The sequence below is a fragment of the Camelus ferus genome, chromosome 8 (assembly GCF_009834535.1).
Source record: "Camelus ferus isolate YT-003-E chromosome 8, BCGSAC_Cfer_1.0, whole genome shotgun sequence".
Lineage (NCBI taxonomy): Eukaryota > Metazoa > Chordata > Mammalia > Artiodactyla > Camelidae > Camelus > Camelus ferus.
This window is the reverse complement of record NC_045703.1, coordinates 9,655,647-9,671,755: the sequence shown is the minus strand read 5'-3', so window position 1 is coordinate 9,671,755 and position 16,109 is coordinate 9,655,647. Positions and strand designations below refer to the sequence as shown.

Here is a 16,109-nt window from a genome sequence, read left to right as displayed (position 1 = left end):
TCTTTAGTTCTGTCCTGCCAAATACCTCATGTTGCCAGATAAGATACAGAATGCCCAATTAAATCTGAATTTCAGGTAAACAAATTTTAGTGTAAGTATATCCTATGCAGTTTTTGGGAAATACTTACAGTAAAAAAAAACCCTATTTGTATTTCAATGTCCTTTTGGTAGAGTTGCCAGATTTAGTAAATAAGAATACAGGCTACCTAGTTAAATTTGAATTTTAGGTAAATAGTGAGTAACTTTTCAATGTAAGTATATCTGATGCAATCCTATCAAATAGGAATTTGAAGCATCAAAAGAGGATTTAACTGTTTTATGTATTTTTGGATGAAGGAAGGATGTCTTATGGGGGTTTCAGAAAACAGAATTCCTTGGGCAAGAAGAAAACTAATATTGAGCTTATTAATCTTATTGGAAACAGTATGTGGTAAACCTATGGCTTTACTCAATATGTGTTAATACTTTTGGTTCCAGTCTAAAGCAAAGAAATCCAAGCTGACACGGTATTTCTGCTGTTCAGTTATTTAGTATCCTAGGATCTTGCTCATTTAAACTCTTCACATTAGTGAACCTTTCCTTGGACTGTAAAATGAAAATCTTTTACTTTATAAGGCTTCATAAAATAATATTTTAAACTCTACAATGATCAGAATTAGAGAAGTTTTACATTTTTTCACCGATCTCTACCTTCCTTTCAACTTTGGTGTGAACCTAAAATTGCTCTGAAAAAAGTAGTTGTTAAAAATGTTTTCTAAAAAAAATCTTCATTAAACATCCTCATTATGCAAGTTTCTGTGCCTTCTTTTTGCCTTCATTTGTTTTATTCAGAGTTGTGCCCATTTTTGCTCTCATTAGCTGTGCTCTTTTTTCTTTGACTAACTTCTCTCTCACCTTGTAGCTGCCTATTTCTTTTCATTCAAGTTCCTAGTGACAGGTTTGTTACTAACCCTTTATTGAAGTTACAGTGATTTTCTCAGTATCAACCAAAGGATTCAGGTAAAAATTGGAAAGGGGGATAGCTGTTTTCCCTTCGTAGTTAACTAGAATACATTCTTATGCTCTTGGAGAAGTAAAGTTTAATATTCTTGGAAGGACCATGACAGTGTATTTATATATTTCTACTTAGCAAACATGTAGATACCAGTTACTGTCTGCCAAGGAGATCAGCTCTTCATCTCCCGGGTGGGTTTATGTCCACTCTACTATGGACAAGCTATGTGACTTTGGCCAAGTTATTTCACTTTTCTAACTTTAACATTTCTTTTGTGAAATAAGAATCATCAGGTACTTTCTTCATCGGACTGTTTTGGTGATTAAATTAGCTAACAGCTGTAAAGCAGTTAGACGGTGCCTGGCAGACAATAACTGCTGTCTAATGTTTGCTAAGTAAAAATATACAATGGAATATTCAGTGATAAAAAGAAATGAAAAGACATGGCAAAACCTTGAGAGTATATTATTGCTGAGTGAAAGAAGGCAATCTTAAGAGTTACCTACTATATGATTACAAGTCTATGACATTCTGAACAAAGAGAAACTATAGAGACAGAAAATGATCAGTGGTTCCTAGGGGCTCAGGGGAATTGGGAGAGTCAAATAGGTGGAACATAGGAGGTTTCTAGGGAAGTGAAACTGTTCTCTGTGGTGTTTTAACAGTGGGTACATGTCATTATACGTTTGTCAGAGCCACACAGTGCACGATACCAAGGGTGAACCTCAATGTAAATGGTGGACTTTAGTTAGTAAGGGGTCAGCGCTGGTTCATCAGTTACAGCAGAGGCATCACAGAATACAAGATGCAAATAATAGCAGGAGGAACCTGGGGTCTCGGGTTGTATGGGAACTCCCTGCACTTTCTGAACAATTTTTCTCTAAACCTAAAACTTCTCAAAAAACCTAAGTCTATTCATTCTTTTTTAAAGAAAAGTACTTACCTGCTAATTTTAACACCTGCGTTATCTTCGAGTCTATTTCTAAAGCTAACTACGTTTATCTCTTGATTGTAAGCTACACTTCCCTGCTTCTTTGCACGCCTGGTGGATGCTCTTCAGTGCTTGAAACAGTTGCTCCATGTGTTTTGTCCCATTTTGTAGTTGTTGTCAGTAGGGTAAATCCAATACCAATTTCTCTGTCATGGTCTAAGCAGAAGTTAAATCATGGCTTTCAGCCTTAGCTATACATTACAATCCCCTGGGAAACTTTAAAAATTACCAGTACTGAATGAGGCCCAAGCATGGGGTAATCTTCCCAAAGTTCTCCAAGTGATAAAGGGTTAGGTATTTCCCTGAATAAGAGCGTCCTGCAAGGGAGACTGGGAACTGAAATCTGGCCTGTTCTCCCTGGGGTCAAGGTGTATCTGCCTTTGGAAGGAGCTCCTTTTTGAAATTTGCACTTTAAAGCTTCCCTGTGGATCCACAGGACCCTTGATTCTAATGTGTATCCACTACCTTCCAGGAGCAAGGGCAGAGGGTCAGGAGTTCTTATTAGCTTTTACTGAGATTTTTAGATCATAAAATTTTCAACTGTGTCAATGCTTTTTAGGCTCTAGAAAAGGGAAAGAGAGATAGCTTGTATAGCCATCCTTTCACTTAAAGATTTCTTTACAGTGATGTGTTATTTATTTCAGAAAACATCATGAAGTTTGCATTTTTAAGCACTCATCACTACAACTGCTTGATCTTTCAGTACAACCATATTAATGAACTTTAATGTATTAAACTATATTTTTCTTAATAAAATAGAAATACTTTCTAAGAACATATTATTGATTTAATTTGCTATTTATTTCCTCTTTTGCACAGTTTAGGTAGACTTCCATTATTAATGTAATTATTAACACAAAATATATTACAGCTTTTATGTTTATATATACATAAAACATACTCAGCATTCTCAGGAAGTAAGTTCACCCAAACGTGAATTTTGTTACTATCCAATATGTGCTTTTTAAAGGGTAAATTTTTTCCTAAAATTGTTTTCAATCTTCTTAAATAGAAACTTTCCAGTGTGCTTCATGGTTCCCTACCATCTGAAGTAGGGTGTACAGAACCTAATTTAGCCCTCATGTTTATTTCTTCATTTATTTTTAGTGAAGGTACTGGGGATTGAACCCAGGACCCTGTGCATGCTAATTAAGCATGTGCTCTACCACTGAGCTATACCCTCCCCCGCCCAAGTTATATTAATTTTTAATTTCTTTTGTCTGCTTTTTATGGGAATGCTCTAGGGTTTTTTTTAAGGGAGGGGTCTTTTTCTTTCAGCAGCAAGTTCTCATTTCTAAACCTTGTATACTGTGGATACTCTATAATTCTCCTTTCCCTGCTTTAATGTGCTGTGGATTGAGAAACCAAATAACTTAAACCAGTTAGAATTGTCTCTAAGAGTAAGCATAAATCAGCTACATATAGAAGAGGGTGTTAAGATATCCTACTATGAGAATAATGTGAGAACTTAAAGAACATTCGTTCAGGAAACATTTGTGAGGGACCTGCCTTCTTCAAAGCAATATAGAAAATATATCACATATTTAGACTCCGCTCTAAAGATTAGAATCTAACCTGGGTCAACATGTATAAAATTATTATAGTAAATACTACATTATAATATATGATTAATTATTAAGTTATAATAAATATAATACTGCATTAATAATAAGTGCTGCTTATTAAATTATTGCAACAAATATTGTTCAGCAATTTAAACAACATATTCAGATGAACACAGATGATGGAACAGTTAACTCTGCAGAGCATTAGTAAACACCCATTTTGAATGCTCAGAGGGTTTTTTTTTTTTTTTAACCTAGCTGAATTTTGAATAGTTGGTATTGTCAAATAAGTTGACTCTTTAAAATGAGGGTACATACTCAAAACTCATTTTCTGGATATACATACCAAAGTATTAATACAGATGACTCTGATCCTTAGTCTGAATTTGTAAATTTAACTTATGTTTGTGTACATCTTTTGCCCAGAATTTAGCCATGCTACCATCAGGTGGCAGTGATACCTTAGATACAGCCACGTAAGACAGTTAATAGCCTTATTCACTACACATCACAGTGGCACCAGAATCGTGGCAAGAGAATATTTAGAAAGGGAACTCGGTCTAGGTGTAAAGAGGAAGGACTCTGGTAGCGGGGCGTCTTCTTGCGGAAGGGAAGAGAGAAGTGGTTAGAACACGAGATTTGCCATTTCTTGAGTCTTTATTTGTCCCACGTTTATCACGTGCTAGCTATGTTATCTTGGCCAAGTAAGTAACCTCTTTGTGCCTGTTTCCTCACTTATTAAATGAAGATATAGCCACTTCTGAGGGTTTTTATAGGTTTAAATCAGAATGAAAATAAAGTGCTTAGCACAGAGCCTGGTAGGCAGGATGCTGTCGAGAGATAATAGTTCGTATAGCAGGAGCCGGGAGGACCGGGAGAGAAGGCTTAGCAGCGAGCGGGTCTGGCCAGCCCTGCTGCAGCTGCAGGGCTCCAGATGACGTCAGGCTGCCTTTCTCCCCACATTACAGCCCTCAGGGAAAACATCTCACACACAGACATTTTCCTCATCTCTCCCTTAGAGGGAGGAAGAAGAGGCAATCGGGCAGCATTTAGAAGTAAAGACCCGAGTGGCATCCTTCTCACCAATGCCTCACACCTTCCTCTCCCCTCCTCCCTCGCCACTCGTTCCTCTGCAGACCCAGTCTCCTCAGCCCAGGGAGACAAGCTTAGGAAATCAGAAATTCAGCTGGCTATAGCTTGATGACAGATTGAACAGTTCTCCAGTTCATTGTGCATTTAAAACCAAAGAACCCTAAATCACATTTCCCTTTTAAAAAAATCTTAGAAGGAGTATAATTTCTTTCTCCTCCTTGTACCCTCCAAACAAAATATCTTTGCCACCACCTTATAAGTGGCTTCATGTTGCTTTAATAGCTGACAGTGCATAATTAGAAATGAAAGGGGCAAAATACAAATGTGATGGAAGAAATAATCAACTAGATTTGACCAGTATTTACCAGCTACTTGCTTCTGTAACAAACCAAGATATATGTTGTGAGAGGTAGCAGAGATCATCCAAAATATAGTTTCTACTCTAAAGAACATTACACGTTAGAAGAGGAGACAATCCACACATACGGTTATTTCAAGAAAAAAATGTGGTGAATGCTAGAACGGTAGTTACAGTAACTTATATTTATATCCATTTTCCAGATATAAAACTGGGCATCGAATTTATTACCTTGTTTATTCTTCACAATAGCCTCAAATGTAGAGTAAGTATTAAGTGTAATTTGAAAACGAGTCATCGAGGCTCAGAGGTGAAATGCCTGAATTCAGGATACCGGCGGTCAATTCAGCTGCCGGGTCCTGGGGTGCCGGGCCGTCACACAGTTGCCAGCTCATCCTGCAGTTCTCCCACGTGCTAGGCACTGCCAGACAAACAGAATCCCTATCTTTGGAGGATAAACCGTGGATCTGCCATGGAAAACTTAATTTCTTCCTCTACGTTCTGTTAGTTCTCCTAACTCACGTGTTCCCACAAATCAGTGCTTCAGCAACCCTGAGGAGGGAGATAACTTCTCAAGGGGGTGGTTACGGAAGGCCTAATGGAGGGGATTCTTTTCGTACCATCCAGCTCCTGATTGACTTTCTAAATGTGCCATGACATTCACACTCCCTTTTGGGATTTTTCAGGTACGCAGATTTTCTGAGGCGTTCTTTTGTTTTGAACACCCAAGAGAAGCTGCCATTGCATACCAGGAACTTCAGTGAGTATCATCCATCCAAAATTTAGATGATTTTATTTCCCTTTACATGAGGTGTCATCTCAGTATTTATCAGTGACAGAATGTACAGTATTTACAGTAAAAGAAATTAGGAGAATTTGCAGCTCAGAAATCTCCTGTTGAATCAGTTTGGGTTTGGTCTTATGAATCACTTACAGACCTGTACCTGATATAAGAAAGCATATTGAAGTGTTCCTCCCCAGCCCCTACAGCAGATCTGCTATACAGCCCTGGCTCCGGCCTTCCAGTTGGCCATCTTGTATCTTTATTTTCACGGGACAGAATCTCTTCCATTTATCGTTATGTATTACAGAGTTTTGCAAGTAGTCTGACTAGGACTACCTCCTGTTACACAGAAGATTTGCAATCCAAGTGTCCAAAGTAGATGCCTTCCATTTTTCCTACTGAGTATATTTAGATCTGGTGGGTTTTTTTTTTTTTTTTTTTTTTTTTTTTGGCTTAAAAAGATACTTGGAAGACATTACGCTGAGTGAAAGCAGTCAGACATAAAAGAGTAAATATATGATTCTATGTATATGAAGTTCTGGAACTGACAAAACTAAGATGAAAAAAATTAGAACGGTGGCTGTCTTGGTGTCGACTTGGGCTGGGAGCCTGACTGGAAAGTCCTGAGGGTACTCTCTGAATAGATGGACGTATTCTGTATCATGTGTCCATTCGTCAGAATCACACAGCTAAGATTTGTATATTTCAGTGCATGTGAATTATACCTCAAAAGAAAGCAATGAAAAAATAGAGCCTGGGCATAGGTAGTAAATGGAGGTATAGATAAAACAAGATGGGGGAAAAGTTAATTCTTGAAACTGAGTGATGGGGTTTATTATGCTATTCTGTTTACTTTTATTTGTTTGAAATTTTCCATAAGAAAAGGTTTTTCTCAAAAACCATTTGTGTTAGAAAGTTATACACCTTGTTTTAAATAGCTGTTAATTGTGTTCCTCACTATGTGTTAAGTGCGGCAGTGGAACGCTTTTTTTCAACATTGTCATCAAGTCTCTAGTAGGCATTTGAGCTCTTGGTCTTTCTCCTAAATGCCATTCTCAGCTAATTAGGAAGTCCAGACATTAAGCATCGATAACTCAGTTTGAAATAACATTAAAAAGTATAGAAGAATATGGTAGAAATTAACTAATTTACCAATAAACCATAATTTTATAAGTTAAAAATTTACTGTCAGTGAACCATAGTTTTCATTTTACCAGTTTTTGTCTCTGGCCAAGGAGCTCTTCCATAGGAGGTCATATCCTGAGGAGGGGGCACAGGGCTGGTGAGGGGGCGGGAGTGCGTAGACCGTAAGGTGGAACTGGGTGTCGTTTCTAAATTGCAGTCTGACTGAAGAACTGTTTTTCAGTGCTCAGAGTCATCTACAGATGTGCACCGCTATCAAAAACACTTCCTTCTGCAGTTCTCTTCCACCCCTACCTATTGAATGTAGTGAATTAGATGGAGACCTCAATTCATTACCTATAATCTTTGAAGATAGGTATTTAGATTCAGTTGTTGAAGGTAAGTGTAATCTAACTAAAATATGTAAGCTGTGTGTGTCATTTTCAGTATATTCTACCTAATAGACATAAAACCATTCCCTGATGTGGGGCCATTTTCCCCCTCCAGTTTTACGTATTTTCGAAGATATTGGAAAGTTATAGTCAGAAAAAGTAGTCTTAATCATATGAGTTCTCACACCTTGTTTTAAACCTGAATTTCTTTTTCTTTGGATAAAAGACTTAGATGCACCCTGGATGGGAATTCAGAGTCTTCAGAGATCAGATTCCAGTAGAACGGATAAATGTGAGACTGAAGAAAGCTCTGTAGCTGGACTTTCTAGCCCAGAGCTGAAAGTCAGACCTGGTGCCTCCAGTTGTTGGTATACAGAAGGTGAAAAGCAGCTAACAAAACCTCTAAAAGGAAAGAATGAAGAATCAAATAAATCCAAGGTTAAGGTTACTAAGCTCATGAAAACAATGAAACCTGAAAACACAAAAAAATTAATAAAACAGAACTCTAAGGATTCTGTGATTTTGGTAGGCTACAAATGTTTGAAAAGTGCAGCGTCAGATGATCTCTTTAACTGCTTTGAAGGCAATCCTTCACATAGTCAGAAGGAAGGTCTGGATCCCACGATACGTGGATATAATTTTGACCTAAAGACCTACATCAGACAGACAAGTCAAAAGGAAGCTAGCTGTTTGCCAACTAATACAGAGAGAACTGAACAAAAGTCTCCAGATGTTGAAAATATGCAGCCAGACCTGTTTGACCCTTTGAACTCTGGCAGCCTAAATCTTTGTGCAAATTTGTCCATTTCAGGTAAACTTGATATCTCCCAGGACGATAGTGAAATTGCACAAGTGGAACGCACTGTGGCGTCTGGAAGTTCATCAGATGATTACCATAACCATCAAATAGCCCCGACCTCAGGAGTCAGAACAATTGAAGTAAAGCCCTGCACTAAAGATCCTTTCAGTGGAGAGAAGATAACCGTTAAAATAGGACCTTGGACAGAGCTTCAACAAGATGAAATATTTGTGGATAATTTAAAAGTACCCAACTTTGAGTCCTTAGAATCTAATGGTAAATCTAAATCTATAGAAATAACACTTGAAAGGGAAGCTTTGCAGGAACCAAAGTGTCATTCTGTTGGAGAATCATTAGCTAAGTTAAGAAGTAATGAGCCTGCTTCTTCTACAAAAGAATATCATGTTGTAGTGAGTGGAGATGCCATTAAGTTACCAGATATTAATGCCACGTGTGCCTCATCTCGATTCTCAGATTCAGGTGTTGAAAGTGAACCAAGTTCTTTTGCGACACATCCAAACCCTGACGTAGTCTTTGAAACTGTACAAGGGCAAGGTCTTTACAGTAATGAAAGATTATTTCCTCAGCTTTTGATGAAACCTGATTATAATGTAAAGTTTTCATTAGGAAGTCATTGTACTGAAAGCACGAGTGCTTTCAGTGAGATCCAGTCGTCTTTAACTTCCATAAACTCTCTGCCTTCTGATGATGAACTGTCACCTGATGAGAATCCTAAGAAACCTGTTGTACCTGAATGCCACCTAAGCGATAGCAAAACTGTATTAAATCTAGAAACAGTTGATTTGCCAAAATGTGACGATAGTAGAAAGTCAAGTATTATTTTGCAACAGCAGAGTGTCATATTTTCAGGGCATTTGGACAGTGAAGCTATAGCAATCCATTCCTTAAATTCAAGCACTAAAGACCCTTTACAATTTGTTTTTTCAGATGAAGATACTTCCAGTGATGTGAAAAGTAGTTGCAGCTCCAAACCTAACTTGGACACTTTGTGTAAAGACCCCCAGAGTCCTGATAAATCTAATAACTCTGCAGGGACTGCAATTACATTAAATTCAGAACTGGTCTGGTTAGGTGCCCCTTGTGTGGTTTCAGGTTCCATTTCTACCAGTACAGAAGTCAGTGAAGATAGAACTGTGAAAAGAAAAAATAGGGATGCATTGAATCTCGAACAGATCTATTCAGAAGGGCCTCCAGTTAAAAATGAAACTCACTTGGGTACGGATGACTGCTTTTCAGCCAGTCCTGATATGGTAAAACAAGGGCTTGTGGAAAACTATTTTGGCTGTCAAAGCAGTACAGATATTTCTGACACATGTGCTGTTAGCTACAGCAATTCAGTTAGCCCTCAGAGGGAAATTTCTGAAAAAGAAATCAGGAGCCCTCAGCGGAAACAGGGTAAAGAGGAGGAGGACGAGCAGGATCAACAAATGGTGGAAAATGGGTATTATGAAGAAACGGATTATTCAGCGCTGGGTGGAACAGTAAATGCTCACTGTGCAGACAGAGATGCACTAGAAGAAGAGAGACTTATAAAAGCTGAAAAAATGAACAGTGACTACCTGAGGGAAGGTATGAGTATGCCTGCCGTCTGCACTTCTGGCTGTCTGTCCTTCCCCTCCGCGCCACGGGAGTCTCCTTGTAGTGTTAAGTCTTCTTCCAAAAGCAAATGTGATGCCATCACAAAGCAGCCAAGCAGCGCCTCTCACAACTTCACATCGTCAGCTTCCTGGTATGAAAATTCACCAAAACCTCAAATACAAGCGTAAGTAGCGGAAGCACAGCAGCGTGTGCTACTAAACGTAGAGGGAGAGAGAACGTGTGTGTTTCTCTGGTGACGTGTGTATTTCACATTCTCTTGTTCCTGTGATACAGAAAGTGCTTCTTTGATTCACTGTCTGACGTGGAGAAGTAAACTCTATCTTCTCTGACAAAGACCTGCAGTTCCCTGCATGATTGGCCTGCTCTACAGGCTAGACATTCCTGATACAGATTTCCCCTTGGTAATTTTACGTTAGAAGTGTGGAATAATTGAGATTAAGACCCTTTTTTCCCATTAATATCTCATTCCCATCCCCATTAAGTTAGGTTTTATAAATACATGTAGCAAAGATTAGATAATTGCCAGAGGCTTCCTAAGCCTGCCAGACTCAGATTGCCTCAGCTAAGTCAGTGGTTCCAGAATTGAGATTTCATGGACCAATTTAAAAAAAAAAAGTCCAGAAAAATGTGAAGATGGCATAGGTTTACTAGCATGACACTAGCTTTCAAAATATTCTACTGTCTGACTCCAGATGGCATTATAACCCCAGGAGAGAAATGTCTAGGCACTTGTGCTGTAGATTTTTAAATTCCCGGATTACTCTGATGGATGCATGTAAGATGTGTGTTGCTCACAGCTGGTGCACCCAGGGAGGGGGAGCCGCCTGTCGAAGAGCTGTGGTTGCTGTGCTGGAAAGCTGAAGGTTACAGCACCCTCTGGGCACCTCACATTCCTTCTGAGTCATTCATGAAAACAGTGGTCTGAGTGTCTTCCCCCAGTATATCCTGCTCGGTTTAGTGTTCATCAGCTTCTTTGAGTTTTACTTTTATCAGTCCAAATGATTTAATGTTAAAATCGTTCATTTTTGACATTCTCAATCCCCAAGTTGATTAGATTTGTCACTCACTAAGTGAGTGTGTGCCACCAGTTCTGTTTAGTCATACCCCCCTCTTAGTTCTGACCCTCCTTATTGGTATTTTTAGAGAAAAATACAAATAACCTAAACTACTAAATACTGTACCCACCATTTTCACTGGTACACTGTGCAGAATGGCTCCTTCTTTTCCATTTATGTAAGATTAAAAAGGAGCAGAGAGGGTAGGATTTGATTACGGGATCAGCATCAGATTCTCCTAGCTTTTCTGTGCACACAACATAAAATTCTGTAGAGTATAACCCCACTCTTAATGTTTTCTTAGTGGGTTTCAAGTTTAAAAGAGTAGTGATATCAGGTTTTAAATATTCATTGTTTTTTATCAGAATATGTGCTAATAATAGTAAAGAAAATCACTCTCTGATTTCTAAATCATTTAGGTGATCCCACATATTTTCATTATTTTAAAACCAGATATCTCTGGGTTTCCTCTTCTGCAATTCTCCAAATTCAGATTGTCTCTTTGGTTTTAAAAACTGAATCTAATGTTTAGTAAAGATACTTTTACAATATTTTGCTTCAGCTTCCTTCAGGCAAGAGAAGAACTGAAGCAACTTAAACTCCCTGGGTTCATGTACAGTGAGGTTCCTCTGCTGGCATCCTCAGTCCCGTATTTCAGCGTGGAAGAGGAGGACAGGTCTGAAGATGGAGTGCATCTCATTGTCTGTGTGCATGGTCTAGATGGTACGTCACATCTGTTGATATAACCCATAGCAACCCAATGTTTTCTTTTCCTAAGAGATCTCATTTTAGTTTTATTTCATCTTTGACCTGAAAAAAGATTTCTAAACTGCTAAAATTAATTAAATCTTAAATACATTCTGAAGCAGAGGTATGTTTAATTTTGCTACGTGTAATATTAAGTTTGTTTTTTAACTAAATTTTCCATGGAATTGACATCCATGTGCCAACATTTTGTTTATTTTAGCTTTCGATTTCTCTGTCCTCTCTCTTACTGTTATTTTTATCAGCTGTCACTCATGGCAATCATTTTGTCTCCCTTTGATAGTCTTTCTGGTTCCCTATTAGCTTGATGCTTTAAACCTTATGGACAAGAAAAATCAATTCCAAAAGAGTTAAAGATTCATTGATTAATTAGAGTATAATTTCAATTCTTAATACCTGGCTTTCTGCTATGCTTTTATGACAACTATTTTGGTTACTCAACAGACTATTTTTCTTGCTTAAGAGCTGTGTTAGAAGATGCCAAATATCTCTAGACTACCAGAGTATTACTGTACTATAATGAGATTCTGTAGTAACAAGTTGACAAAATATTTTATAGATTATAAAAATACTAAACACAGGTCTGAGCTAGTAAATTCTCATGAAATTGGAGATTTTTATTTAAAAAACACCCTGACTCTCAAGAAATAAAATACCTCTACTACTAACCTCTTTCCCTCCACTAAAAATTTTCAAAGAATTGTTCTCCAAGAAAGACTTCTTAGCCCAGTAAAATCTCTGACAAATTCCTCTTTGAAATTTTCAAGAAACACATAATCCCCATGTGTGTAAATTAGCCCAGAATAATAGGAAAAGAGATCGAATGTAGCCTATTTTATTCCATGAAGTTAACCCAACCTTGTCATTAAATCTGAAAAAAATGGAACACCCACACTCAAAAAAAAAAAATATGTTGGACCAATCCAATGTAAATACACTTAATAAAACTCTAGTAATATTGCAGAAAATAAATTTAAAAAATAGAATGTCCCCCCAAACCCTCTAGCAAGTCAGTATATTAAAGTAACTGCAACAAATAGGATTTAATTCCCAGAATGCAAGGATAGATGAATATAATGAAATTTATTAATAAAATATGCTACATCAGCAAATCAAGTATGAAGTGTTGGTAAAATTCAGTATCCATTCCCAGTTATGACAACTAAACACCAAATTTTAAGCCTTAAAAGTAGCTCTAGTCTCGTTCACTAATGTGATTAAACGTATATATTTCTAGTTCATGGGAAAAATATTTAGCAGTGAAACGCTACAGGTATTTCTTTTAAAATCAGGAATAAAACAGTCAATTTGGTCTATGCACAACATTGCTAAAAGATATAAATATTGGAAGGGTAAAGTAAAAATTCAGCAATTGATGACACATTTGTATTCCTAAGTAAGCCAAAGAAATTAACTGAAAAGCCACTAAACTAATTTTTTAAAATAATAACTATTTATATATATGTATTACATCTGTTACGAATATTTTGTACTCATAGATATCTTTTAAGTTAGTAACTAAAATAAACTCCCTTGGGTTATTTAAATGGATTTTTATTTCTATTCATCTGTACTAGTAACGCCAAAGGAAAGTCAACAGATTGAATCTAAATCTGAAATGCACTCGGGGTTGGTTAAATGATCATCTAGAGAAGCGACGATAAAGAGTTCAGTCAGGCACTCACGGCTGCTGCAGCCCAGTCACCAGACTGGGTGCTGACAGTTAATACATCATTAGGCGGGAAAGTGAGAGCATTATTGTGACCCAAACTTCCGGCTGATGGAAATCAGTTTTGAAATAAAAACTGAGGGCTCTATATCAGAGTGCCCCCTCAATTCAGAACTGGCTCAGGCCCTGCTCTGTCTTCAGGAACTGTAAAACTAGATGAGGATGTATGTGGTGCCTTTTGCTTTATCTCATCCTTTAGACATAATTTTCATTTCCTTCATTTTCTAGGTAACAGTGCAGATCTCCGATTAGTAAAAACTTATATTGAACTTGGACTGCCTGGGGGAAGAATTGATTTTCTTATGTCTGAGCGAAATCAGGTACAAAATGGCAGTATTTTCATTAGAAGCACACATTTTTATACTAGTCTCTACCTAAATATTTGCTTACTACAAAATGCCTGTAGGAGTAGAAATAATTTTTCTGATTTCTATGACATTTAACATTCATGCATATCCTAAGGAAGCAGAAATGATTTATAGTTCAATTTTATGAGCTCTTTATATGCACAAAATTTCTAGAATTACACGTTTCTATGCAAATATTTTATTAATTAAACCATGTAAATAACCTGATGTTCAATGCTGATAGTGGGTGAAATGAAGTGTCATTAAGAACACTGAACAATTTTTTTCCTAGAAATTAACTGTTTGCTCATGTTAATATCATGAATATTACTTCACTAACTTCTCTAAAAAACTCTGGTCTTTAACTGTATTTTCAATACCTGAATTAAAAGCAATTTTTCATGTAATTATACATACTTAGTATATAATGTATCTATTTTGCTTTTGTTTAGAATGATACCTTTGCTGATTTTGATAGCATGACTGATCGTCTTCTGGATGAGATAATACAATATATTCAGATATATAGTCTAACGGTCTCAAAAATAAGGTAATTTCTATAATATTACGTAATTTACTTTTACATCTCTATGGATGATAGAAAAATTACACAGAATTTCTAGTAATTTTGTTGTCCTATTCTGAAATACAGGAGAGCACAACTCAGATTAATTTAAAGTGGGAACAAAAAGGTAAAAGATTTTAGGGGAAGACAATATATGATTCAGTTTATATGAATTGCCCAGAATTGGCAAATCTACAGAGACAGAAGTAGATCAGTGATTGCTCAGGGCTGAGGAAGATGGGAGTGGGGTGGAGGGGTGATAACTTGTGGTGATGGCTGCACTACTCTGTAAATACACTAAAAACCATTCAATTGTACACTTTAAATGGATAAGTTGTATATGTGAATGATATCTCAATAAAGGTGTTACCAAAAAAGAAAGGTTATAGGGAAATGGATGTATATAAACAAATGAAACAGCAAAAATACTTCCAGTTTCATGACTGTACTTCATGAGTCAGTTTTCCTTAAGCAAGAGTTGATGATCAAACCAATATATGTTTCAGTATTTAATCAGATATTGTGAATAGACATGGGAAAGAAAAGCATTTGTTCCTTCTCATTCAGTAAGGATTAAAGAAAAAGTCAAAGCTAATCTTGCCTCAAAATTCCTTTTTAGAATAAACTGGTTCCTTTCATACCCAGCTAGGTCAGAGGAAGAAGCTGGCTCTTTATCCTGCAGGCTTTATTTAGAGTTTGTCTCTGGTTTGAAGTACGGAGTAGGGACGAAGAAGAGAGAGGCAGTTTTTTCACTTGAAGTCATTTTTTAGAAGCAGATTTCTGTGAAAATACGGTGAGAGATGCAAGTATGTTGAGGGGAGGAGAGATTGTTTTCCTGTTCTAATTATTCTCTTCATTTATGGACTTTAATCTGTTTACTAAATTGTCTGTAGTCATCTTGTATTCCTTTCATTAATTTATTATTTTATGGTGAGAAAATAATGTGTTGTTTCCATTGTGTCATTCATCCACAAAAGTATGCCCTGTCTTAGATGAGATGGTCAGTTATAATCAACCTTACCCAAAAGCTTCATCTGGCAGAATGAGGACTGTTGGTTACCCTCAGAACTCTTCCCTCCCAGCTTTGGGAACTTCACCTTGGGAGGGAGTTTGTCAGCCTCTCAGTCCTCACATCTGTCAGCACGTTCAGACAGCTCTCCAGCTCTCCTCTTTCACTTAGTGTCCCCAGGGATTCAGATACTGTCTGTTGTGAAATCATGTGAGCAAAAAGGCTCTTTTGGTTCCAACTATTCCTTGAAGATGAAATGCCTTTTAGCTGTTCTTTTGGTATAATCTGAGACTTGTAATAGGAAAATGCACATATTTTCTCCTGTGCCTTGAAAGTACTTAGTCAAAGAACTCTCCCACTTTGGATTGTGGACCAGAGAACAGTGAAATGGGTATAGAGTGTCTTTTAAATCATCCATATAGTTACAATTTCATCATTTTGTTTTAAATCATGACTTAACTAGTAAATAATTGGTGTGTATACCTAAGGAGGCAAATCTATCATCCAGTCAACATTTATTACTTTAAAAATATATTTCTTGCTAAGCAGTTATAAACTATGGGTAAAAATTTTCTAATAAGTAATACCTTGTTTCTATAAAGTAAATATTTAAATTATATAATAGGATTTTTTTCTACATTCTCACATTTTTCCTTCAAAATATGTTATGTCATTTCAGAGTATCAAACATAGAAAATTTTAAATTCTTGGTATTTCACATCTGTATATAGTGATAGCAGCTTTGACTTTGTTTTTAAAACTGATACTATGGAGGGGAGAGGATACAGCTCAGTGGTAGAGCGTGTGCTCAGCATGCACGAGGTCCTGGGTTCTGTCCCCAGTACCTCCATTTAATTAATGAATTCATTAATTAATCTTTAAAAAAAAACTAATACTATGGGAGAAATGGCCTTTTTTTCTC

The 16,109-nt window shown here is 36.9% G+C and overlaps 1 protein-coding gene and 1 non-coding gene across 9 annotated transcripts in view; one reads left to right on the top strand and one right to left on the bottom strand.

Annotated features, from left to right (window-relative positions):
- Positions 1–16,109, top strand: part of FAM135A (family with sequence similarity 135 member A) — a 119,663-nt gene that overhangs the window by 86,864 nt on the left and 16,690 nt on the right. For 2 of the 8 annotated variants that reach the window (XM_032484451.1, XM_032484450.1), the window contains 7 exons: positions 5,687–5,760; positions 7,151–7,305; positions 8,110–8,373; positions 9,046–9,880; positions 11,335–11,495; positions 13,495–13,586; positions 14,066–14,163. In XM_032484451.1, the coding sequence (XP_032340342.1) occupies positions 5,687–5,760; positions 7,151–7,305; positions 8,110–8,373; positions 9,046–9,880; positions 11,335–11,495; positions 13,495–13,586; positions 14,066–14,163 (1,679 nt within the window). Of the gene's footprint in view, positions 1–5,686; positions 5,761–7,150; positions 7,306–7,524; positions 9,881–11,334; positions 11,496–13,494; positions 13,587–14,065; positions 14,164–16,109 lie in introns of all 8 variants that reach the window. The other 6 variants (XM_032484443.1, XM_032484445.1, XM_032484448.1 and 3 more) reach the window with 4 other exon arrangements.
- On the bottom strand, positions 3,093–3,168 carry TRNAI-AAU. Its single transcript has one exon. It is a non-coding gene; the product is annotated as a tRNA-Ile (tRNA).